The 26720-nt window shown below is 37.0% G+C and overlaps 1 protein-coding gene across 3 annotated transcripts in view; it reads right to left on the bottom strand.

Moving 5' to 3' along the window:
• jade2 (jade family PHD finger 2) overlaps window positions 1-26720 on the bottom strand; it is a 134814-nt gene that overhangs the window by 103787 nt on the left and 4307 nt on the right. For all 3 annotated transcript variants that reach the window (XM_087806880.1, XM_087806881.1, XM_087806882.1), the window contains exons 2-3: window positions 9735-9798; window positions 5094-5179 (exon numbers count right to left, since the gene is read on the bottom strand). In XM_087806880.1, coding sequence (XP_087663006.1) covers window positions 5094-5179; window positions 9735-9798 — 150 coding nt within the window. The remainder of the gene's footprint in view (window positions 1-5093; window positions 5180-9734; window positions 9799-26720) is intronic.

Here is a 26720-nt window from a genome sequence, read left to right as displayed (position 1 = left end):
TCCACCACACAAGCTAATTATTACTCTGTTTATTCCTTTGTGTTTCCAGTGATCTAAACATGAGTCACAACGAACACTTGAGAGGAATGTTTGGAGGCTCAACCTCAAACATCTGGTCGGTCTCGATCCAACAGGTGACTGTTGCTGCTTCTATTTTCGACTTTCAAAAAGATCGGAGCAGCATTAAAAACAAATTTGGTTTTGTTCTGCCTCCTGCAGAGAGTGTTTGTAGCCTCAGGTGAGCAGAACCGCATGATTTATTCCACAGCTGGCGGCGAAGTGAGCATGTGAGGTTTACAGGATAGTTTGTCAGGTAAGTAATTACAAGAACTAAATTAACTTTCACATATATTTCAATGTGAAAAAAATCTGACAGAGATGGCAAGAATATTCATTAATTGGTGGATTTTTGAACACACGCCAACTGAAAAATAATCCTTCATTGATGACAAATAAACAGTTGGAGGGTCATTTTTAAAAGTGAAAAACTACTATTGGAGATTTTTTATTTTTCCAGTTGATAGTTTCAATTCTTGTTTGACTAATTTTTCATCTTGTTTTGTAATTGTTCTTCAATAAACCTTAATTTCCTATCTTTGCTTACTTTATTTTCCCAAAAAGTATTATTATTATTTTAAACAATACTTTTTTTAAAGCAATTAATGATTAGTTGTCGCTCAATTTTGTTTTGGACAATAACAGGTGGTTTGTCTTTCCTTTTTTATTTGTTTTAGATATTTATTTATTGTAAATATATATATATATATATATATATATATATATATACATATTTATATAATATTTTATACATTAAATAGCACTAATGCTGCTTTTATAGTCTTGTTAATTATTTTGTAAAATAAATATACACAACAAGCTTCATCATTCTTTTATTTCCTATTTATCTATCGATCTATCTATTTAATGTCAGTATCTGATCCTGCAGGAGTTTAACCCCATATTAGAAGATTCTCTATGATGTAGACCCGAAGCTTGAAACTGAATTCCAGCCTAAGAAAATGTTTTCTTTCCTGTCTAGCGAAATAATTGAACAAAATACAGACTTTTTTGTGCAAAAGAAATGTTGATTATTATGGCGTCCATGTCCTCTAGTTATTAACACAGTGCGCACATCCCGCCCAACTTCTTGTTTTTACAACGACTTCAGAACATTCCATTTCACATTTCCTCAAAGACTGAGGTGAAAACAGCTCCGAGCGAAGGGAGCGTATCCTCCTGCCACTGAGTCGAGCCCTCAAAACCACATCTAAGGGAAGTCAAAGAGGCGCAAATAGAGGCTGCACAGTTTTAGATGAAGCTACGTGGTCATTAGAAGCGTCCGCCACACCTCACGGCCGGGAAGATCCTCCTGTACACTTGGACATGTGTGTTCGGATGAGTTAGGTGGTCATAATGTTATTCTATGTGACACTCAAAACAGGAAAATGAAAGCTGCCCTTTACAAGTTCGACCAATTTCCACGTGGATGTGTTCCGAGCAGCGGAGCAGTGGACTGGAGCCTTCAATTAACGACTAATGAAGAAGGACAGCAGGATTGTTTCTGAACGGCTGAACTTGAAAACCATCAAAGTCTGCCTCTTCATCTCCTTCCGCTCGTCCATCTATTTCGGGGTTTTATTACCCTCAATTACAAAAAAAAGGACAGACGTCGTAGCCACCTGGACGGAGCCGTCGTGTTAGCCAGAAGATGCAGAGAAATGACAATTTGTCAGTAAGTAAGTGTAAATAAAGTTGTGTGCGATAAACACCCTGTTGTATTTCTATTATGTTAGGACAATTGGTTAAGATTAAGCCAAAAGGAATGAAACAATAGATTATAAAACAATATGGTATACCTTGTTTCATTTAAATAAAAATAAATAAATATATATTTAAAGAAAAAATATTAAATAATAAATTGATTATTAATAAATGAGAGTTGGATAAAGGAGTGATTTAAATACAAAAATCTATGTAAAAACAAATATGTTAATGGTACAAAACAATGTTTGTGAACAGATTTACTCTGACCTTACAAGGAATGTAACTCATGTCTGATTAGGATCAATGTGTTTTCTTCAAGACCCCATATAAAACGACACTACCACTGCACAAGACTTGACTTAGTGTTGAGGACTACAGTCCCCGGTAAAACTCAAGGCTTGTGGGCCAACCACAATCCGTCAGGTCAGCTTAGAACAGTCACAATATTTTTGCTTAATATGTGATTTGATTGTGTATCATGCAATTTCTTAAATAGTTGCATTTTAGTTTTGTAAAAACATCAAAATAATTCTGATGCAATAAATGAAGTGTATCCATGACATCATAAAACAAAGCTTAATAAGCTGAGGTCATTCTTTTATGGTAAAATATTTCATTTTTAAATCATTTGATTTAGTATTATTTATAAATCTTTATTTAATAATAATTAAACCAGACAAATAAAATAAAAAATCCTCAGAAAACACACTCAAACCAAGATTTTTAATGAGTTAAATAATGATTTTTGAATTTAGAACCATAAACATTTATTCAGGATCTGTGACATAATGAGGGCCACGTAAAAACCGTAAGGGAGCAACACTTTGCCGATGTTTATCCTTAAAACTAATTGAACGTTTATTGAAAGTGCATAGAAACTGAAATAACTACCATTGCATGTCTTTATCAAGATCTCCTTCCAGTTGGACTTGCAGAAAAATCTCAGATATTATTACTATTTCTTTATAAATGTAAGTAATTTGTTAATGATGACACACATAAAGTAATATACCAAGTTATTTTTAGATGTCAAAAAGAACAATATCGATTTGTAACATTTTTACCCTGATCTCACAAGGGTGGAAGTGATGAAAGATAAATGTGGAAGAAGACTCACTTCTTTCTCCACTTCACTTGTCACTCACCAAAACCTCTATAAAAAAATGTGCAGGAACTCTACTTCAAGTCATCATCCGCTACCGAGCTGTGTGCCCCGGAGCAAGGCAGGAAGGCCCACAAAGGGAGTGTGGCCGCCGACTTCTAAAACCCGAGTCACAGAAGTCATTCCGAGTGAATGATTGCTGTCAGAACCTTCCAACAGTCTGTGGTTAGCCGGGGCTGAAGGGAGGAAGCGCAGGAAGCACAGCCATGACAGATGCTCTGTTGATGACTGCAGACGGTTGCAGAGGTTTTCATCAGAGCTCAGAGAAATTCTTAAAAAGAAACATTGTGCGCTCATTATAAATCCTATGTTGGCAGCTGGAAGAAAGCGACTGCAGAGAGAGACGGCAAGATTACCTTCTAAAATTGGGTTAATTCACTCGCTGAAAAAAAAAGTTTTAAGTGTCTCTTAAGAGGCTGCTATAGTGTAGTTAGATAAATGGGCTGTAACCTCCCACAGGAGCTGGTGAAGATTCCCAAAGTCATTCAGGGAATCACTCTCGGGAGGGTGGGAAAAAATTCAAATAAAACACAAGGAAATATATATCTTGGTTAAAATGGTACTTATAAATTAAACATGCTGGAACAGATGTCTTATTGTCAGAAATGTACCCCAAAGATAATGTAAATTTTCCTTTGAATCTTTGGCTCAGTCAAATAACTTTGGTTAAAAAAAATGTCAACACAATATTATCATGAAATATCGTAAAAATACAAATAATAAACACACGTGTGTAAGTGGTGCCCAAAGCTAATTTCTAAGTGCCAGATCAGGACCAGCTAGCAACTGGTTCTTCTTCAAAATAATGGACCTACTTCGCTAGAGAATTAAAGGAGCGTTTCTATTTTCCAACTTCATGAAGTCAGCTTCATCCTCGAGGTGGTCATTTGGTCGTATGTAGGCTCAGAACCAGCAGTTGAGTCGACACATCCGTGTCATCCGTGCGACGGGTTGATTTAGCCGCGGCGGCAGAGAATGTATTGAGATACACGTCTGGACGAGGGTCGAGTCGGAAAAATCATTTTCCAGAATGAGATGAAATCGTTTTCTAATTTGTTGCTTTTCAAGCACATCCTTGTGGTGAAGGGACATCGAGTCGATGCCAAAAAGAAAAAGTGGAAATGCTGTAGTAGTAAAACAGTTTATATCTTCCAACAAATCACATTCAAAATCTACTTTAAAATAACTGTTAAATTTGTCAAAGTGATATTTTTCGTGATGAATGGTTTAATTTTAGACATGGGTTGTTAAGTACAACTGTATTATTTAAACGATGCTCTTCACTACATAACTAAACCCGGGCAACGTACCCACACTAAACTGTTTATTAGTGGTTTCACTCATTTAAATGGGAGAAATACTGAGACATAGTTAATTTAAGGAGTTCTTACACTAGGGGGAGCCACAGAAAAATAAGTTCAATCTTCCTCACTTCATGATCTAATTCAAAATTGAAATTCAATCACACAAGGGGCCACAATCTTTCGAGTGAATGCATATCATTAGATTAATATTTAATTCAATGTTAACTTAGGGTACTTTTAAAAACTATAACATATCTTGATCAAATTCTAGATTAAACCTAAATTATTGTTGTTTGTGTTCTGTGTTTCCAAGACTAACACAAAATAAGTCACTTCAGGATCAACTTTAAAATTCTGGTTCTTACTTTCAGAGCTATTCATGGTCAGGCTCCTTCTTACATCACTGATCTGATCCAGCCTTACACCCCAGCTCGGGCTCTGAGGTCTGTGGATCAAAATCTACTTATGGTTCCACGCACACGGCTCAGGACCAGAGGAGAGAAATCTTTTCAGGCTGTTGCTCCTAAGCTTTGGAACGATCTTCCTCTCTCTTTGCGCTTGATGGAGTCTACTGACTCCTTTAAGAAACATCTTAAGAAGTTTCTATTTGTTCAGGCTTGTCCTTGAATTTCTCCTGTGTTGTTCTCAGTGTTATCTTGATCTTTAAAGTATGTACTTTTTTGAGTATTGTTTTGATTGTTTAAGCGCTTTGTGACCCTGGTCTAGAAAAGCGCTATATAAATAAATATTACTTACTTACTTACTTACTTCTCAGAAGAGAACCCGACAGAAGCCAACAATACAAAAGCTTTAACATCAGAACCATCAGCTGAGAGAAGAAGTGCTGCTTTCATCAGACTTACCTCTGAAGGTTTCTTGTGCTGGTGTCGGACCCACGTGCTGCTGGTGCCTGTATTCATGGGGGACCTGGACCACGACGTCACCTGACCTGCAGCCCAAATAAAACATGTTCAGGACAAGGAGGATCCTGAGGGAGCGCGACCCGTTCATTAAATGTTCTTGTACCGTGAGCGGAGTTGATGATTTACAGCCCCGAGGTGCCCGACATCTGAAATAATTGTTCAAAAATGTTTCTGGATCCGATCCAGCCGGTGACGTGTTTGCAAACTAGCAAGTTTTTCAGGAGCCAGAAGAAGAGTCTTTTTTTTATTGATGCTCTCTTAGTTTACAATGTGATAATTTATTAGAATAGCTATTATTTATCATTTCTTTCAAAGAGATCAGGAAGACATTTCTATGAAAGCTGCTGGTGTTTATTCATTATTTTGTAAATTCACTCACTAATCAATTTCTATTTAATATGACAGATTATTACTGGAAATTTTAAAGCAAAACTTAAATCAGGGTGACAAAATCATCATGGGACGTTATGTGGTCATAATATTTTGCCCAATGTTTGTATTTAGATCTCTTGAGGGCCACATAAAAAGAGTAGGCGGAAGAGAGTTTGGCCCCTAGACCTTAAGTGTGATACATGTGCTAGCCAAGGTTCTGGGATCTGTTCAAAACAGTTGACTATCTTAGTAATGGTGGTCTTTAAATATACTGAAGGAGTACATGACAGTAAAAAATGAAATAGAAATAATATTTTGTGGACAAGAAATGGAAGAAATTATGGTATGATTTTTTGTTGTTACAGGTTAGAAACTTAGAGATGAAGATAATATTCTTCTTCTTCTATAAATGATTAGATTATAGATTATTTTATGTATTTAGAATATTAAGTGAAGATAAGTAAGTAAATTAACAGAAGACAAGGTTGGTTGCAGGGGATCAAGCTAGCAGAAATTAGTCTTATTTATTTAGTTTCTTAATATTGTAATAAATCTTAATACTTTACATTGAAAACACTTGAAAAAAATAGTTAATGAAACCCGAAGATACAATATAGGACATTATATAATTGTTAGGTAAAAATAAGGATATATGGAATCCAAAATACATTACAAAAAATTGAAAGACAATGATACAATTACTAAATTTTTGTGTTTGACATGGTTGAACAATAATGTAAAGCTGACAAAAAAGTACAATATGAATAGCAATACCAATGTAAAAATAAAGAATTCATTTTGAAATTATCTGAATAATTTTTAGGTCACAGTAATGATGAATCAGCGTTTGATTTTATTTTATTTAAGTAAGGAAAAGGGAGGCTGAAAAAGTTTGATTGACAGAAGACAAGGCCGGTTGCAGGGGATCAGACACGATTCCTTTGATCGAGTCTGAATGCGAGGCAGGTCGGCCACAGATGTCGGCATGTGAGAAGGCGATAGGCTGAGCCCGAGAGGTGATTGAGGCAGATTGACGGTGATCTATGAGGATGTTTTATTAGTAATGACATTATTAATAGCATCTTGTTAAGCCGTTAGTCCGCCGCGGCCCTTTACACCCTCATTAATACACAACCTATTGGCAATTAAACAGACAGAGGAGCCAATATCCCACCCACCGCTTCAATCAGCAGCACAGCGAGGGGCGCCGCAGATCGGGCGTGTAAACAGAATGAGCATAAACATTAAAGCTCCATCTTCATTCCTGCATTTCAACAACAAAATGGACCTTTTTCCATCAGAGTCCTCCCACCGCAACACTCCCGCAACGAATGGTGTGACTGTGTGTTTATTAGTTGGTGTACAAGTGTGTCCTCCCACTCGACATATTTTCCTCGCCGTCATGCCTGCTAATTTTACGAGTGACGTCTGAACAGCCAACAACACCAGAGCAGAGCTGCTGTCTTCTCAATTACTGACTCACACACACAGCTCACACTTTGTATTGGCAAAATGTGCGTCAACACAAAAATTGTTTCTTTCATAATTTCACCTTTGAAGTCTCTCAAATGTTCTTGAATATTTAAATAAATGAACATCAATAATAATGATAAAACGTCAGGCTCAGTTACAATTTGCAAATGATAATAGCAATAAATCTTTAAGACAGAAAAGTTACTTTGTCGTTATTTAAAATGATGAAAAGCAAGAGAAGACATAGTATTCTTAATGTAATAATATGTGATTTAAAATTAGAAATAATACACATTTGTAGGGTACCCTTGAATCTCTGTTTTTTTTAACTGCATCAATATTCAACAGCACTGTTTTGATATTTTAAAGATTAAATATTCACTTCATTTCACTTGTATTTCTTGTAAAGTATAAATATATAAATCCCTCTGTTTGAATTCAGTTCAGGGTTGACTACAGTATGACAGTTTTCGTGCAATTAATTCTTTTTGAAGAAACCCAGTATATAGCCGCTTTGATAGTATCGCATTATATCGCATCGTTATCCGTGTATCATGATATTGTTTTGGCAGATTCTTGCAAAAACATACATGCCCCACAAGTAAGAGGAAAATAAAATCTTACTTAAAAGTAGGCAACTTTTAAGCAAGGACTTTAACTACTTTTGTATTTTTTTCAAGTTTTGGTTTGTTTAACACATCTGGGAAAAAAGCCTTAGAAATGATGGAAATTGAATACTTGACAAAACCAGAAGACAATTCCCGAATAAAATACATTTAATTAAATTATACAAATTGTTCTTTTTGAGAAAAAATGCCACGAAAAAGGTAACAACAAATCATTTTTTTAAATGAACTGAATGACTTTTATTGCAGCTACGGTCACTTTAATATAGTTAAAGTGTGACTACAGTAATTAACGTCTAATAGTGTTTTGGATGGAGAGGACCAGAAAGAGTGGACACAGGTCACCATCCTGGTCATCCACATGCTGGGCCAAAAGTGCTGAAGCCCAGTTGGAGGTCACCAACATGGCTGTGTGTGTTAATTAAAAGCCTTTCTCTGCACAGTGTCCAAAATTTACACGAGCATCTTTCTACTCAGAACCTGATAACCTCCTGCAGCCATCTGCAGCCTGGAGGGGGGGGGGGGGCACCAACAGGTGGGCCACTTCCCATTTATCGTAGGAGACATGAAGTTTGATTGTATATAGTTCAATGTTGTAAGGAGGTTTGACTAAGAGGTGGGGATGTCAGGAGCATAAACCCTCACTTGAAAAAAGAAAAAGTTAAATATGGCATTTGTTCTTTTAACTCTGGTGGAGCTGAAACCTCTTTTGAGAAGATATTAAAAATTCAGCCAAATGAGGTCCATCTGGGGCTGTAACCACAAGGTCACGCTTATTGATTTTAATGTTTCCAATTGAGTAAATATCTTTTGAACGGCTGGCAACAGTCTGGAAACGTGTTGCACACTCACCATTCTCTGTTTTGTCCGCTCCTTGTACACATGAATAGTTTATGGACTTCACTGGCCCACTTTCTGTTAGTACCTTTCTCTATTTTTAACTAGATCACTTTTTTATCCAGTCTTCATTTTTTGATTTGGGGTGAGCTCACCTCCAGTCTCTGCTCCTGCCTGCTGGATTTAAACATTTGAACTTGTGAAATTATTTATCCAAGAACACTAGACTTTGACTTAGAATTTTTCCTCGCTCTTTTCTGCACATATGTTACCTGAGAGACATAGTGTTTATTTAGATTTAGATTTTAATATTGTTTGTTTGTCTTATTTGCTTAAAGAAGTTAACAAATGTATCTTCTTCCTTAATGAAACAGGAAACAAGAAAGTTTTATAATAAACAAGCATCATTTTTTAAATCTAGAAAAACGCTATACAAATATTACTTACTTACTTATTTAATAAATCAAATTAAGTAACATTTTGCTTATGTGGTCTCTCCAATGAGAACATAATATTGGGACAGTAAAATCGATGCCAAAACTGGTTAGTCTGGCTAAAAATTAATGTATAAACCAAGTAAAAACACACATTATTATGAATAAGAACACAAAAACCTCATTTAACTAATGTTCCTTGTGTCAATACTTCCTGTAGCACTTTCTTGGAAGCTATATTGAGGGCTGACTTCAGGAGATAAATATTTGAAGTATGTTTCACGTGCAAACAACACTTTTGAGTTGTTGTAAACTGAAGAGCTATTCTTCTGTAAACCAGTCGTTAAACTTTTCATCAAAGGGGCTAATCCTCGGGGGGCCCAAAACATTTGAAACCTATTATCCGAACACAAATAGAAGCGAGGTTATAAAAGAAACATTTATTAAATAAGAGGAATAAGTGAATAAAAAGTTGAAGTCAAGAAACTTCTTATTTTAACTCGTCTTGAGTGGCGACCTGCCAGTGCCCCCCCGCCCCCCTGGATCGCTGCTTGTGTGAGCTGAATTTCTCCTTTCAAATGTTTATTTTAAAGTTTTAATGAGCTGCGGCGGGAGGAGGGTGAGACAGGTAGAGGAATGGAAAAGCGTTTGAGAAAGTGAAAATGAGGAATAACCTCGGGGGAGACGACAAAGTCAGGCAGCTCGGTGTACAAAGGGAGCACAAGACCTCACTTTTCTGACACTTGCAGGTTCTTTACAAACACACACACACACCTGACACACACACAGACACACACACACACACAGGTTCTCTTCTCGAATATCCCTTTTCAACTTACTGTCTGTGGTGTCAGAGTCGTTGCTGCTTGTGGAGTATTTTCTCCGCTTCGTCTCGCTCTCCATCTGTCGAGAAAGAAAAAGAGGGGGGGAGGCGTGATGAGTGAGGGGATGTTCACTGTGAAAACCAAACACAAGTGCTAATAAAGTAATGTGCTGAAAGCATCACAAATTCCAGCCATGACAACTGTTGAAAACACCTTTGTCGTATATTGTGTCATTCATTACGATCCACCACATCACAAAATCTATATAAATGCCTCACAGTTCATGATTATATAGGCGGTAAATGTGAAGAATTTATGATTATTGATGACACTTTGTTTAAAATGAACCACTTTGATGTCTCTTTAAAGTAAAAAAATATTATTAATTATATATTGTATTTTTAAGCGGTACAGGCCGTAATAGCTAAAAGAGGTCTTTCTATGTGTTTTTGTATGAGAGATGCAACTTGGTGGAGGATGCTTACGTTGTATCTTTAAGGATATTTAAGTCATTCAACTTATTTCTTTCAGCTAATTTTCCGCATCCAATGGTTGGACTTGAAGTACTACTGACTTCAGTGGTGAAAAAACATGAGGTTAAAGCACAAGTTTGATTTAATATGTTGATGACTATTAAGAAACCAGCACTACTTCGTAAGGAACATACCAACAGTTACGAAGCCTAAGTTACCTCAAGATGGATTTAAACCAACAAATGAAACATTGACTAAACCAACTAAAGAAATGAGTTAATGTTTTTATGGAGATTATAGCATCAGTGGTACTCGTCAGGGTACTAACAATGGATATGTAGTAAAGAGTATTAGGTCCAAATCTCTATGAGGTCCCTATTTAGGTCAAGGTCATTGACGATTGCTATGATGTCAAGATGTAATGTCACTTTTCTTTCACCATTTGCCATTAAAAATGTAGTGATGACCATTGAAAAAAGAAAGGACAAAGTAGGTGATGTACACTTATGGTGGCTGGTTATTAAAGAAAGGACAATGGTAAACCACTTCTTCTACAGATAGGAAGTCATGCCAAAGTAACAAGGTCATCTAGCTAACTTTAAGTCTAGTAAAGGACAGTGTTCATGACAATTAAACAATGAATTTCCACCCATAAAGTGATGATTCTCCACTGCTTTTGTGGTTCCTTCTATTTCTACAAGTGGGACAAAGGTACTTTCCTGAAAAGGAAGACACAACAGTGCCAAACTAAATAAAACTTAACGAGAATAGATAAAATATAGTTAATCTTGATCAAAGAACGTGAAGATAAGGGAAAGAAACAAGGAAAAAAGCTGTTTCCTTCAGTTGATCGAGCTCAAAAGGCGATAATACAAAGTGCCAGAAAGAGGGTAAAGGAGGCCAGGGGTCAGAAGACTCTGAAAAAGAGAGAGATTAAGCAAAATAGGCAGTGGGAGATAGAGAGTCAAGAAGTCAAAAGGAGGTTTTCGTGAGCTACTATACTGGGGGAAGGCAGGGGGAAGGTTACAGCCCTCGGCATAGGGAACAGTGATTTATGTGGCTATAAAACAGGGCTTTTCCCTCTTCCATGGGGCTCTTCCTGTACCACCGCCTGCACACGGAGCTTTGAAAAACAGAGTTTCTTCAGTGCTCATGACCGCTTCCATCCTCTTTTGTCCAACCTTCCATTCTTTATTGCCGTTTTTGATTATTGAAACGTCCTTTCAAGTCAGTTTTTTGATCATGTGCCCAGTTAACATCCCTGAGCTACACCAGACTGCGAACGCCGGATCCATCCGAGGGATTCCCTCAAGTCCTTTAAACTCACAGCAACTCATCGCAGAATAATGAACTAACCCTTCAAATGGACCGCCAAGTCAAAGTTGTTTACTGACCTCGTAAAACAGAGGCACTTAACACAAGTCATTTTGTTAGGCATCAGCTTGATGTGTGGAGGTGAATCCACAGACCATCTCCTAGAAGCAGAACTCTTTAATGGAGGATAATTACTGCTTTGTTTCTATCTCTAACTGAGGGAACAACAAGGTGACAAAATAGACCAACTGTCGATGAGGAGAGCATTATCTCATATTCCCTTATCTTACTCAGAAGGAACACAGATTAAAACCAAACAAAACTTGATTATGATACAATATTAAGATTTGTTATTAAGTTAGTAGCTGATAGTAATTTGCAGATTTTCACAGTGATTTTCACAGAATGCACCTTAAAATGATCCTGCAATACACAAGCAATCCACGTCAATCCATCTTAACTCTTGTACGGCAAACACACACACAGTTGTGTACTGACATGTTCTAAATACCAACACAGTACAGTACATTTTAGTAATTACAAAACAACACACTTTTTGCCAAAGACTCTAGAATTGAAACGTAGTTTTCAGCTTGGATTTGAACTCTAGTTTAGTCAGAAGACGACCATCATTTTCAAAGCTAGAGCTTCAGAGCTAGAGAACAACCACCAAAATCTACATTAGCCAGTAGGCCTGCACGAAATAACGAAAAAATATCGATATCGCAATATGCATATCGAAAACATGTGCGATAATTTATTATTTGTTATTGTATAAATCAAGCGTTTATTAAATGCGCACTTTGACCAATCAGTGTCACGTTCTGTAAAGTTGTCAATTTGTACTTCTATGTCTCGTTGTTGTTTACGTCTCGTCCGTCTGTGAGCTGTGCGGCGCAGCTTTCTTGGTTGCTACGGCGACGTTTCTTGATGCTTGAAATAAACGAAAGGGAAATATCGTTTTCCTTATCTAAACCCTCGGACCTCCCTTACAGTACTCACGGCTGCACGTGCACTCGGCTAAATTTTTAGGCGAAAGAAAAAATATCTTGTTAATATTGATATCGCAATTCAAGACAACAATATATAATATTGCACTTATTCCAATATCGTGCAGCCCTATTAGCCAGTTTATTTAAAACGTATCCTCACATTTATTTTTGAGTTTGTTCAGCTGTTAAAAAGCCAACAAAGAAACTAAAAAGACCCCCCTTGAAAACATTACCTCCTTGGCAGAGGTAAACTTGCTTGTTCAGTATCATACATGGATCGATTACTTTAATTTTTGTTGTAAATCAGTCATTTTTTTCGTTGGGTGTCCCGATGAATATGTTCTGTGTCATTTCAACTCACGATTAGGCAAAACAATTAATAAAAAAAGTACAAACTCAACAAAAAGTTTCATTACATTGCCAGTGATGTTTCCGATCAGGAAATGAGGTCAGAACTGTTTATTTCGCCAACTCCGAAACGCTCCTTCAATGTATTATTTTAAATAAAAATGTTTATCAAAAAGGTGGAAGATTAATATCAATGAAAAACCTCTGTCTGCCTCAACCAGCTTCTTAATCGTTTCACTTCAGTAACTCAACAATTATTGGTCAAATGTCATCAGAGAACATTGTTTTGACTTCTTGCCACTAAATCTTTTTACCCCTGGTTGGTGATTAAACAGATGTGTGACAGACAATTAGGTTCTTAACATTTTAAAGTTGAATGTGCAGGAAACTTGTATGAGATTAATGTTTTGCCTGACTGATAGTTACCTAATAGCAACTAAAACCTGGAGTGATAACCTATATTTAGCATCTGGTTGGCATATCCCGCTCAGATCAAGCTTCCCTGCTAAACACTGTGTCTCACTTAAGCTTCGCTCTGATCCCTTCAACGTCTTCCAATCATTTATCACTCATCAAAAGTCTTTTGCTATTTCTCTCGCAGCCCGCAAAAATGTGTCTCCGTCAATCTGAGAAGCTCTTGTGAAGAATGAGAGGTATTCCCTCTCTCCAGGGACAAAGTTGGTGAAAGGAAGACGGAGCGTTGTACGTCTAAATCTCACTCGCATCAGACACCGAGTTAAAGCCGGGGAACACTCGAAGAGCGGGTTAGGAAGTATGTGGAGTTTTACCAAACAGCTTGGAAAGTGTGTACAAATATTCCAGGAGTATGTCTTCAGAGAATAATGCTTCTGATGAAGTTGACTGGGAATCTTATTAACACAGGTTTTTCTTTGGAAGTCCTTCCTGCTTGGAAAGTAACCGTTTCTGGAAAATTTGAAGTAATTGTTCGTAGAAAACATCTGGAAAAACAGAATTCAGATCGAATGAAAGGTAAACTTCAGTAAACCCGACCCTTTCGCATCAAGAAGGTTGTGAGTTCTCTTCCACTGAGTTTTTGTGCAACAATCGTCTCTTCCATGATGTCATCTAGAGATATATTTATTTCACGTTAGAAATTGTTTCGCTGGATCAAACGGTTTTGGGCATAAAATGTGAACCAAAATTAGCACAAATTCTTTAATTTTTACTTTGAGACTTGATTCAATTCAATCATCTTCCTGCCTGAACGATCGTCTCTACTCTTGATAGAAACGGTCACAAAGCAAAAATAGAATATAGTCGGACTCAAGTGACCTGAACCGGTTCGCCTTGTAGATTCTCGTTGACCACCATTAGAGGAAGAGTTAGAGGCACATTCATGGCAAACCAGGGGTTACTCTGGGTTTTGTTGCACTAGATTAATGTCGCTGTTAGCAATAATAGGATAGGCCCTCCTAGCATACCAGGGAAACTCAAAGAAAAATACTTTTTTCTGCCAAAACTGTTAAAGGTTGTGACTTCTGAGATAACAAATTAAATTGATTCAATGTTAAATCTTGATCAGATTGGTTAGTTTTGGCCAATGTTTATCTAATGTTGATTTACTGTCACCATTTCAAGTTGTAAACCTGTTGTTGAATCAACATTGATTAAATTTAAGACTATAAGCCATAAGTCAACAACATAAGACATAAAACAGGAATTTGGACACAACTGGCCAGTTAGGACAGAGCCAGGTATCAACGTATTAAAATGCATATATAGTTGAATAAATATTGATTCACTGTTAGAATTGGTTGAAAAGTTAACGCTGTTTCAATGTTGATCCTAGCGAGCACTTTTAATGCTATTTCAATATCAGTTATCAATGTTGACTGACAATGTTTCAACATTGATTGAATGGGTTTTTGCTATCTGGGATTATTTATTTTGTGATGCTGGTTAATGGCTTAACGTTCACAGAGCGTGTTCCGAAATGTCAGTTCCATTTCACATAATGCAACCTTTTAATATCATTAATTATTATCAATTAACAATTACTGAAACGTTATAAATGCTAAGCAAGTCAAAGAGCTTGTAAACTGCTAATGTCTGATGGAACAACAGGGAGGAAATCGGAGTTACAGCCACGAGTGTGATAATGTTCCCTGCACAGAATCTAATAACATCGAACCCAACAAAGCAAGTCGTTTTCATTGTGGCTGCTGAGTTGGTTACATAAAGAAGACATTTTGGAACTGATGGAAATGGAAAACGAGAAGCAGTAGAAAAAAAAAAAGCACATCATTAGGTAAGGAAATACATGAAGGAAAAAAAGACCAAAGCCTGACAGCGAAAACATCCCAAAAGGACTCTTACATAACAGCACAATAAACTTTGCAGTTTAAGCACTGGGATCAAGACAACAGAAAGCCCTGGAGACAACCAACCCACGGATACACACAAGTTAAATAAGAAGCTCATAAAGGTCTTTGGATGTTAATCTCTCGACGCACTGCTATATTAGCTAGCTTTTCTTATGATGGCCTTTAAACAAAAAGCTGATGGTTGGAGTATACACGTGTGGTTTTAACTCAATGAAGGGTTTTTCTTATTAAATAAATATTCTAGTTATGAAATAAGCAGCTGCACAGAACTCAAGAGGATTGAAAGAATAAATATATTTAATAAAAGTGACATGGAATTCAGAATTAAGTCTTTTTTTCTTTCTGCAAATGATTAAATCATTCAGGTCTGACTGAAGGAATCTCTGCTGCCAGAAGAAAATAGGTTAACAAGTTCCCTATCAGTATTTCTCAAGAGGAACTGATGCATATTTGGCAAACAAAACAATCTTCAACAATCTTCCTGTATCTGCAGCATTGTTGGAAGATATAATCAGATTCTTTAGTACATTTCTGGGCGTACATTCAAATATTGTACTTAAGGAAGACAAATTGTTTTTTAAAATACACTTGGCAGCTTCTAAAAAGGCCATTATGAAAACATACAGTTGAAGAGTTGACTCGCATTATATGTGAAGTGTTTCAAATGGAATTGTCGATTCATGAAATAAGAACACAAGAGGATAAATGCAAATGTACAAAATAGAGAAAAAAAAATCTGTGTTCAACTACTACGAGTAAAACTACGAAACTATTGTAGTAATGTTTGAAAGCTTTATTATTCAGTTCAACTCAAATTATACTTGTTTGAAGACTTTTTCTTTTCTGTCCTTATTTTCTTGACAGTAAAAAAATAAAAACATTCAGAGATAGAATATCATATAAACATGTTTTCCATGTAATTTATATCTAGGAAATTTGAACAAAATCAATATTAAGTCAATTTAGCTTTTTTTTTTAAATATTTTATTTAATTTATTTTATTTAAATTAAAATCTCTTCTACTTCATTAGTTAATTTAATTATTTTTAAGATTTTATTTCATATTAAATGTTGCACAATGCTAAACAAACAGACAAAACAAACAAAACAAAATCCTATCTGGTGGAGCCCTGCACTGATAATGGCAATAAAAACCAAATCTGATTCTGATTTGGCTCGAGAGACCCCTCAAAACAGACCTGGTATGTAATGTGTCCCCTGGGCCTTGAACTGGATCCAACAGAACATCAAGCTAACACAAGCTACACACAAACCATCAGACAGGACACTTGCATCCAGAGCACCTCTGGGTCTCCACTTGAGAGCCAAGATCTCAGAGCACAGTGAAATGTCAGGCCCAAAACATTTACAATAAGACGGTGACAAGTTTGACTAATGCATGCTGGGAAAGCCAAGTTGCCTGGGGAGCTAATTAATTGGCTGACTGTGACACTGCCGAGAGCTCCTTGTGTGAGTGAACACGGGAAAAAAAAGCTAAATTTCACTGTATACGAATGCGAGAGACGGTGAAACTGCTGCAGCCCGACAGCAGGAGTTAAGTAAACGCATGTGTCAGCTGTTTTTCGGGCTGATCTGTGGCCCCTCAGCCTCAGCACCGGAACCCTATTTGGACCTGATTGCAGGAGCTTCAGTCACGATGATTAACAAGAGAGCAGATGCTGCCGATGAAAATGGGAAATAACGAGTTATTTAAAAACCATCCCAGCGACCGGAGGTGGAGCTGAAGGTGTGAAGCTCTGTTGGACTGATAATAACTGTCAATCATCCTCTGCCGTGCAGGATGTGATCGTATCAATTCACTGCAATCCCTCAACAGGTGGAGCATGAAAACTGCTCGGTTGAACAATTGAGTGTTTATTGCAACAAATATTGATTTGTGACTTCATAACTTCATTTGTAACTTCATCTCCACAAACTCACGAAACAGTGGTCAGTACTGCTGAGGTTGTGAGTTTGAATCCATCTGAACAAATCCCATAGTTCCTTCTTACAGCATGACCCATTAACCAATCTATAATATAATATAATAATCCACCCCTCACTCTTGAACCAAACCCTAGGATCTCTCCTCTCACTTCAACATAAAAGTCCACCCAAAATATTAAGGTTCCTCAAATACTTTGAAAAAACAGTTTTTAATAACCTGCATATGCAGTTATTCAGAAAAAAATGCTCTTTTTCATTCAGTTTTCTCTTACTGGTCGCTTTGAAAACAGCTCTAAGTACTTCATACCAAATTGAAATGAATGCAACTGCCGTCTCCAACCTACTTAGGTGGTCATATGGTGGCTGGTGTGTTGCCCAGGCGATGTTGCATTGTGGGGAACACCTTGAAAGTAATCATAACAATTGTTCAAAAGGAAAAATCACATAAGACTTGAAAACGTCAAATAATAATGATGCTTAAGCTCCTTGGGGGATGTATGAATTGTCTCAGTGTTTTGTGTTAGTTGTGTTAGCTAGTATAGGTTTTAGTTCTAGTATAATGCACTAGGTGCGATGCATTTGACTAATTGTTGTGTTGTAAATAAACTTCCATCTGCTATGTTTTAGTGTCAATGGAAAATGGAAATCCATTTGCACTATCCTGGTGATGACTGAGGACGAGAGGATACAGTCAACTCCATTAGCTTTTAAAGCTGATGTTTGGAAATATTTTTTAAAATCAAGTGATAGCAGAGTTTCTTTGTCAGGAGTCATGCGGTCTGTAAATTCTGCAATGCCAGAGTCAAGTACTTGGGAAATAGTACCAATATATACTTTAGTATCGCAATTATATCACAACGTATATCGTTGCCCCTGTATCGTGATACGTACCGTCAATGAAAACCTCTATAATGTTATACTTTGGCAAACTCTGGAACATTTAAAATCTCATAAACAACATTCAATAGTTGAAGAAGCAGCAAGTCAGACACACACACACACACACACAAACCAATAAATATCAGCGACACACACTCCGAGAGTGATGGCTTGTTATGAAGCAATTTATATGCAAGAATTCTTTATCAGGCGAGTGACCCCTGGCTCCGAGTGGTGCTCAGATGTGTTCTTTTGTGCGAGCGTGATGGACACAATAGTCACCTCATATCTGTTCAATGATGGATCTGAACAGAGAGTGTTTATTTGTGCAGCTCGCTGGTCTGGGGAGCTCCACTCCTTCAATAATAGATCAGCATTATGGTGGCTGTTGTTGTGCATCGACCTTAAGTGCTGCGGACCACAACAGTGATTTTTGCACCGTCATCCACAGACGGACGCACAGACAAGTCAAGCAGCGATGACGAAGCAACAGACAGATAAAGCAGATGTCTGGCAAATGGAGAGCCGGGCACAAAGTCAAGCAGCGAGACAGATGGTGCGCTTATAGGGAGACAGATAAATGTTCAAATTGGACACATCACAGATTTGAGCAGGAAAAGAACTTCAGAAGCAATTGTCTGTCTTTTTGAATGATTCTCTTTTAAAGGCCTTCGAGAGAGGAGGAACATTTGGCAGCTTTATTAGGATTAATAGAGATCAAATTGAATCACAAATGTTATTCAATGATATTATTAAAGTCTTATGTTGGTTCTACTGTAGTATTTACTTCAGCCTGACTTTGATTTTGTTTACGTCTCATGTAGTATACAGTAACTGAGGAACTTCTTGTATAATAAAAAATATGTTAATTTTAAATTTCAAATAAATGTTATATATATTTAATATTTACAAGGTTAATTATAAATATGTGAATATTTTCCATTTATTTTGTTTAAAAAAAATCAATACATTTTAAGGGGAAAACATAATCAGGTTAAGTCTAAAGAAACATGTTTTCAATTAAGATTGTAACTAACAAATACCAAAAACAAGTTATAATATCATTATTATTAAAAGAAATAAATCGACTAAAAAGATTACTGTAAACTTTGCAACAATATTTTGACGATAATGTATCAATATTCAACCGGACTGATTTTTGTCTTTCAGAACATTTGTTATCATAGTTATTTTATGATTTATATTTTAACAAAATGTATAAAAAATTTTTTTTTTTTTAATTATAATGAAAAGTATTTATATATTTTTGTGTTGCAATTAAACTTCCAGCAGCCAGATTGCAGCAGCCTTACGTCCTCCGAGGCTTAAGGAACTTTAAAATCCAGCAAGATCTGAGGACTGAGGACGAGAGGATACAGTTGACTCCAGTAGCTTTTAAAGCTGATGTTTTCACAATTTTGGTTTTCAAAACAAATTAAAGCAGTTCAGCTTCATCAAAAGACATGTGGTCTGTAGATTGTCAAACACCAGAGTCAGGTACTACAAATATATTGTTGTTACTACAGTATCACAATATACCGTTTCCCCTGTATCGTGATATTTATTATTATGCCAGGTTCTTGCCAATACACATCACTCATCATTACTGACACCATTACATTATCCTGATATAATACTGTAAGATGTCTGAAATATTTCTTCTTCAGTCTGGCTCCTCTATTTCTTCATAGAAATTGACTTGACCAAAAGTCAGTAGTTGGTGGAAATATCAGGTCAATGTGGCCCCAGAAGAGTCACGTTCACAAACCAACTCTGATGCTCCAGGGTCAGACAAACACCCACCACCTGGCTTTGTCCTCCTAATCCTGATCTCCTCTGTCCCTCCTGCACACCCCCTCCTCCCTTCTTCTTCCCACAGCACTGCTGCACAGGAAGCCATTAATGATGAGGTCATCACTTTGCTGGATGCTGTAAATGGGAGGTCCTGACCCCGGCTGTAAAACTTTTGGAGATCACTCCAGTTAATAACTGGCTCTTTATGAATCAGACGTGACCTCTGAGGAAACACAAGCTTGTAAATCTAAAAAGAGATCAAATCTAATTTAAAAGTCTGATGGTCCTTCAAATATTATTATTTGTATGAATCGCAGTGGTCAAAAACTAAGAGCACTGGAGCTGATTGGTAGTCACATGTATTATCAGAATCTGATCCAGACTCAACGTACAACCAACCATTACTTACTTACTTACATATGATTGTCAACAACAGCGGACATCATTCTGTGGTACATCTAAAATTTAGACATTAGCTCAGGGAAGTCGTCAAGCTAAACTTCTATAAATGGATTAGGTTTATCATGCCTTTTACTCTAGAGCTTTTTGAACTTTACTAACTGAAAGGAAAATGCTAAACAATTATTTGAACTCTTGAGAATGAACAAGACGATGGCATTTTGAATATAAATCTACACTTTTCTTTACGGGAACATGTAACACACAGAATAATCACCATAACTATTTAAATTAACCAAATTTGTATTATATTTAATAACTTAAATGAAGCATGTCACACTAAACAATACGTTATAAAATAAAATAAAAATGTGCTCTATGTCCAACCATATAGTTATGTCTCCCTTTTATTTTGGTATTACTTTTGTTTTTTACACTTCCTGTTTTCTCCTCCTTTCTCTGGTATTCCGTTTCTCCTAGACTTTTATATTTTGCGGTGCCTGAATGTTTAGTTTTGTGTAACGTTTTGCGAGTGTTTTGACCTGTTCCACTTCAGATTCTCCATTCTTGTTTCCTTTCCGGTTAATTCCCCAAGTCTTCTGCGAGATACTGGACTTTTGTGAGTGAGATATTGGACTCTTGATTGGGTTTTTATTTTAATCGTATGCATTTTGTAACCGATGTGTCTGCTGGAGACTCTTACTCACGCTTGGTTATTGGCTTTATTTAGATCATGACACAGTTTTATATAGCACCCAAAACACTTGCAAGTTATAACAAAGACACTGTTTCTACTTTGAGGGAGAGACAAATAAAGAATGTCACTAAAACAGAATCTTCAACGGCCTTTTCAGGTAGTTAGACAAATGACACGAAAAGTCCAATGTAGGACAATCTAAACTGTTATATTATTTAAACTGCTAATTATATACTTGCTAGTTTAGCCATTGGCTTATCTTGTATTTTTGTATTTTTTAAAGATTATAATCTCAATTCCAAGTTTCCCCAATAAATGATGAAAAATAATTTAGAAGCCAAATTAAAGATATTTTATGAGAAGAAAACATGTCATGCTTTGAAATAAATCCACGTGTTAAGTTCATAGACTCACATAATCGATAAGAATAACCAATAAAAAGGGTTTTTATTTAAAAAAAAATCATGTCTCAATGATTGCGATCCATCTGAAAAGGGGAAACATCAGATTATAGCTTGTCAGGAGAAAAAATAATCTCCTCCTTGACTATAACAACAGATGTTTGATGATCAACACAATCCGATCTTCGCAAACACAAACGCACCATCAACACACACACAGGTGACAAATCAGCTCCTACTTCACAAGCACTATCTCCTGGTGAAATATCGCGTGTCAATTCACGCCGACAGCCGAAACTCTGATGGAGGACAGAAGTCGGAGTGAAAGACAGGGGGCAGGCGAGAGGTGAACAGAGAGTCATTAAGACGCCATGATTGAAAGGGATGCGCTGAGAGCCCGTGTGAGGGCGAGGGCGGACAAGTGAGTGATGGAATCCAAAGTACTGTTCGCGTGGAGAGCAGCTGCACTCGCAGGAGAGAAACGGTTGTGAATATATGTGGGCAGCGTCGTAAGACTTAAACAGTCACTTCAGCATGTTAACAGACTTTCAGACAAATAACTCGGTCCATCATTTTAACTGCTTTACTACACATATCTGCCGGATCCCACTCTGCGAGGGGAGAGGATGCCAAGTCTTCTGCACATGACTCAGCACAACTACAGTAAGGCTGCACTATAAAAGGTCATTTACAGCATTTTATTGAGATGTAAGAGACCACAAACAAGTAGACTACATTAAAAAGTGAGAATGCAATTGCTGGACCTCTACTTGGCTATATTCTAAATGTTATAAAATAAAATAAAATAAACATTTTCACACCTTAACTATGAACTACTTTTTCCAAATAATTTTAGATTCCTTTTTTTGTCAAATGAAGTTGTATTATTATTATAGCTTTTAATGATTTGTATTCCAATTAAGAGTGTATAAAAAAATAAATAATTATATTTTTATTATTTACAGTTAACATGCATATATTCATGATGTTTGATTATTTTTGTGTTGCAATTAAACTTTAAGCTGCTAAATGGAAGCAGTTATTTCATTGTGATCCAGGCATTGGCTGAGGATGAGAGGATACAGTTGACAATATCAGCTTTTAAAGATGATGTTTTTTTGGGGACAGTTTGGTTTTTAAAAAAATTACAGTATGTACGACTTTGTCAAGAGTCATGCTATCTGTAAATTCTGCAATTTACTTGCAGAATATAGTATTATTATGATAGCCCTGTATTGTGATACACATTGTATCGGCAGATTATTTCCAACACATACCTTTCATTCTGATGTATTATTAGTTTAGAATTGTTTGTTTTTCTAATTGGAGTCGTTTTTTTGGAATATGTTCTTTCGCAATTATCGGCAAGTAGTGGTCTGTGACGCATGTGTTACCATCACAGACAAATATTACATATATCCAGCAAAAGTACCAGTGTATTGGTAATTATAGTATGAAATGTGTTTTGTTTTTTTTAATTTGCCAGATTTTCTCTTGTGTAACATTTTGTCTTTTTCTTGACACTTCACGAAGCTTGTCTATGACTTGTGCTCCAGTAAATTAGGGGATATACGTTAAAAAACAAAAGTCATTTTAAAGCTTTTTCTGAAGTGAAAAAGGCAAACTGAGGAGCCAGAACAGGAGCCTCTTGTTGAAGGTAAGTCCATGACAAGGTGACTTAAATCGAACCAGTAGGTCATGCCAAAAAAAAAGTTTAGAACCTTGCTTACTCTCTGTGATTGAACCATTATCACGTTTGTAGTTTTAAGTTGCATTTTTATCAAACTTGTCCTCCTGAAAAACAACTTCTCAGAATTCTGCCCTCCAGTCCCATCATAACTCGGGAATTTCCAGATGGTGATTACCGAACGAATAAAATAAAGGATGGTTGTGCCTGGCTAACTAACAACAGACAGCACCAGCAAGAATGCATGAAGGTAAAATCCTGCAACAAAGACACATCCACACAGCTATTTTTAGGAATGAGCCACAGGAGTAAAGGTAGCCCAAAAAAGAGAAAGGTTCACACTGACAAGCATGACAGGCGTGCGAAGAGCGAGCGGAAAGACAAGTAATACAAAGATTTATGAAGTCAGGTTGAGAGAGCAAACACTGGGAGATGGAAAACTATTACAAGAAAATGTGTGTGGATGTTCGAGAGGGTTCTTGAAAATGCTATTTCAGTGGTTAGAATACTTAAAAGATTCTTTGGAAATCCCGGGTTTCTCCTACTTCCAGAAATCATAAGTAGGTTAAATTATAAATCTAAATTGTTTGAATGGTTGTGTGTTCTTTGTTCAGGAAGACTCTCACCATCAATTTTGTGGAATTAGAAAAACATTTAAAAAAGGGAAGGCGATGGTTTACTTTCTTTTGAACCTTATTGTCTGAAAATTCAAATTGTATCCAAATAAATGTTATGATTTAATTATCTATAATTTTTTAATGCTTGCCTTGAGGGTGTTAAAAGTCTATGACAGGAAGTGAGGAACTGTCAGAGGAAGTAACATAAAGGAGGTAATAGAAAAAGTATAAGGTTGTTTTCACTATTGACTGACTAGATTAGGTAAAGGAGGAGTCTGTATGGACCATGATGTTTGCTGATGATATAGTGGTGTCAGAGTTAGAGGCGGGTGAAAGTCGATAAAATGAAAGGAAAAAGGTGCCGGGTTTAGAGGTTGAATAATTTGGGCTCAGCGTCCAGAATATAGGACATATAGGTCAAGAAGAGAGTGCAGGCAGGGTGGATGACATACAGACACCATCAGAGTAGTTTCTCATGACAAAATCTGCAGTTCGATTGTTAAAATGGATTAGATGAGGGGCCTTTAAATCAAAATTACACTTTCATCTGAGGCCGATAAGAACGCCTTAAACTGATTTCTTATGCCTTTTATATCTTTTAGCAACAGACAAGTTGTCTTTGTTAAACAACAACTATGCCATTATGTGTTTATCTTATCAGTTCACCCCCTGCTTGTTTCCTCTGAGAATCTTCGGTGATGAAGTCGGGCATATTAGCCACACTATTGTTGAAGCCCAATCATAGAAGGAATCCCCCCGACGAGTCGTGGTCACACAAATTAGTTGAGAACATGCAATGACAAAAGATAATATCTCACCATCAGAATCCTTGTTTACAGCTGCGCCCAAAGACCAACACATGTGCCTGTGTGACCGGAACACAGTCTCTTTAGTAGCCGGCGTGAGTCACCGCTGATATCACCACCACTATTCCCATCAGTGCCCCCCTCCTTGTCAGCTGCCCCCCTACAGGCCCGCACGTCAATGCACAAGGTGAATTCTATTCCACCTTCCTTGGAGATTTACTTACAGAAAATGACTCAGAGACATTGGTAGTAGGAGGGGGGGGGGTTGTCAGGGTACACTTCCAGAAAGTGTTTTCCTGGTTCCTCATTATAGCAACACAACATATCATGTTCATGTGTTCTTTTCGGTGATTTTTGTTTTTAAAGGACATGACTTATGTAGCAAAACTCTCAAGCTACAATTGAATGATTGTTCTTTACTACACAACCTCTTAACTCATATGGCCAATGATCGGCTTTTTGGTAATGAGTGAGAGACGGCAGTTGCATTTATTTCCATCTTTGCTAATAAAAGGACCAGGCTGTGGCGTCACATTTATTTTAAAAGACGGATGTGTTAGAACTCCTATGGTGACTTGGATATAGTGATGGTCTGATGAAGCTTCATGAAGCAGTGTCATGTTGTTTAGAGGTCAGTAGGTGGCGCTATCAGTTTTAAAAAAGAATGTGATGTTTCATTAGAACAGTTTCTCAAAGCAAAGGAAAATTAGTGCAGAGACCGCCATCTAGTGGACTCTGAAAATAATGACACTGCTTCATGAAGCTTCATCAAACCATCACTACTTAAGAAAAGCTGTTAAACTACCAAAAAAATAGTAAAACACAAACTATATTAGACACGTTTTAGATTTTTTATTATTGCTATTTTTGTCGGTCCTTGGCGCAAAAAAAGTTGGGGACCCTTACAATTCAAAAGATGGATTACAGTTTAGATATTGTCTTTATTTTGAAAAATATATGGCATTTTGTCTGGAGTAAAATTAACTTGTGGCTTTTGACATTTCAAGATGATTTTTTAAAGTAGGGTTAATTTTAAAAATGAACCTTTAAACTTGTGTAAAAGGTCGGTCCGTGAATATAATCCCGACATAATACTGGTCTGTGGTGCAAAAAACACTGGGAACCCCTGCTCTAGAGGTCCTTTATTACATATATTTTATCATGCTGGACTCAAAAGTTGACTAGCTGTCAATTAAATCACACAAAGTGTTGGCAGTCCAAGTCAAAGGGCCAAACTTAACGTTGGTTTACCTTACAGGACAAAGTAGTCTGATTTAGATATTGACTTTTCCTTCTTTGAGGCTACGTTTATCTATAGACAACCATGCCGTGGGTCACATAAAATAACAATGAGTACGGACCAAACTCTTCAAACTTTCTTCACCATAGTGTCGCTGTATTGGTTCTTCCTTTTGTTTCTTACTAGTACCGATCATGGCACGAGACGCGCCGTGACGGTCGGTTCAAACAAACGAGCCACAGAATCTAATAGACTTCCTTCGTCACCTTCCTGGCTCCGGCCCCCAGAACGTTAACACAATATTTATTGACGCTGTCACTGCTCCGGCTGCTGCCGCTGCATTATGTGGGCAGAAGAGGAGAAAAAGACAGGACGAAAAAAAAAAAAGGAGAGAAAGGTAGGGAATAAAGAAAGAGTGGGCTGAGGTCCAAATGATTTTCCAACTAAGCCTCCCACTCCGTCTCATGAAATCTGCTGACAAACAGTGTGGAAGGTGAGGGCGAGCCAGCGAGGCTGGGGAGCTGCCAAACAGCCAGGAGCAGGAAGGAGAGGACAGGTGGGAGGAAGAGGAGACGCTATTGAGTCCGTCTACACTCACATCAGGGCTTTGTTAGAAGAGAAGGGAGTTACTACTTTGTCCCCCTTCACATCTTTCCTCTCCTTCATCCACCAACTTTCATCTCTCGTTTCAACACTGTGAGAAACTAGAAAAAAAATACAAAGAAAAGTTTTAAGTGTTAAGTAAGTAAGTAGGTAATTTTTATTTATATAGCGCTTTTTCAGACCAGGGTCACAAAGCGCTTAAACAATCAAAACAATATTCAATAAAGTATATACTTTAAAGATCAAGATAAAACTGATAACACAACAGGAGTTCCAGAAAATCAAGAAAAAGCCTGAACAAATAAAAACGTCTTAAGATGTTTCTTAAAGGAGTCAGTAGATCCATCAAGCGCAAAGAGAGAGGAAGATCGTTCCAAAGCTTAGGAGCAACAGCCTGGAAGGATTTCTCTCCTCTGGTCCTGAACCGTGTGCGAGGAACCATCAGTAGATTCTTATCCA

This window comes from Callionymus lyra, chromosome 14, assembly GCF_982586985.1.
Source record: "Callionymus lyra chromosome 14, fCalLyr1.hap1.1, whole genome shotgun sequence".
Taxonomy (NCBI): domain Eukaryota; kingdom Metazoa; phylum Chordata; class Actinopteri; order Syngnathiformes; family Callionymidae; genus Callionymus; species Callionymus lyra.
Note: the sequence above shows the minus strand (reverse complement) of the source record. Positions and strands in the feature narration are given on the sequence as shown.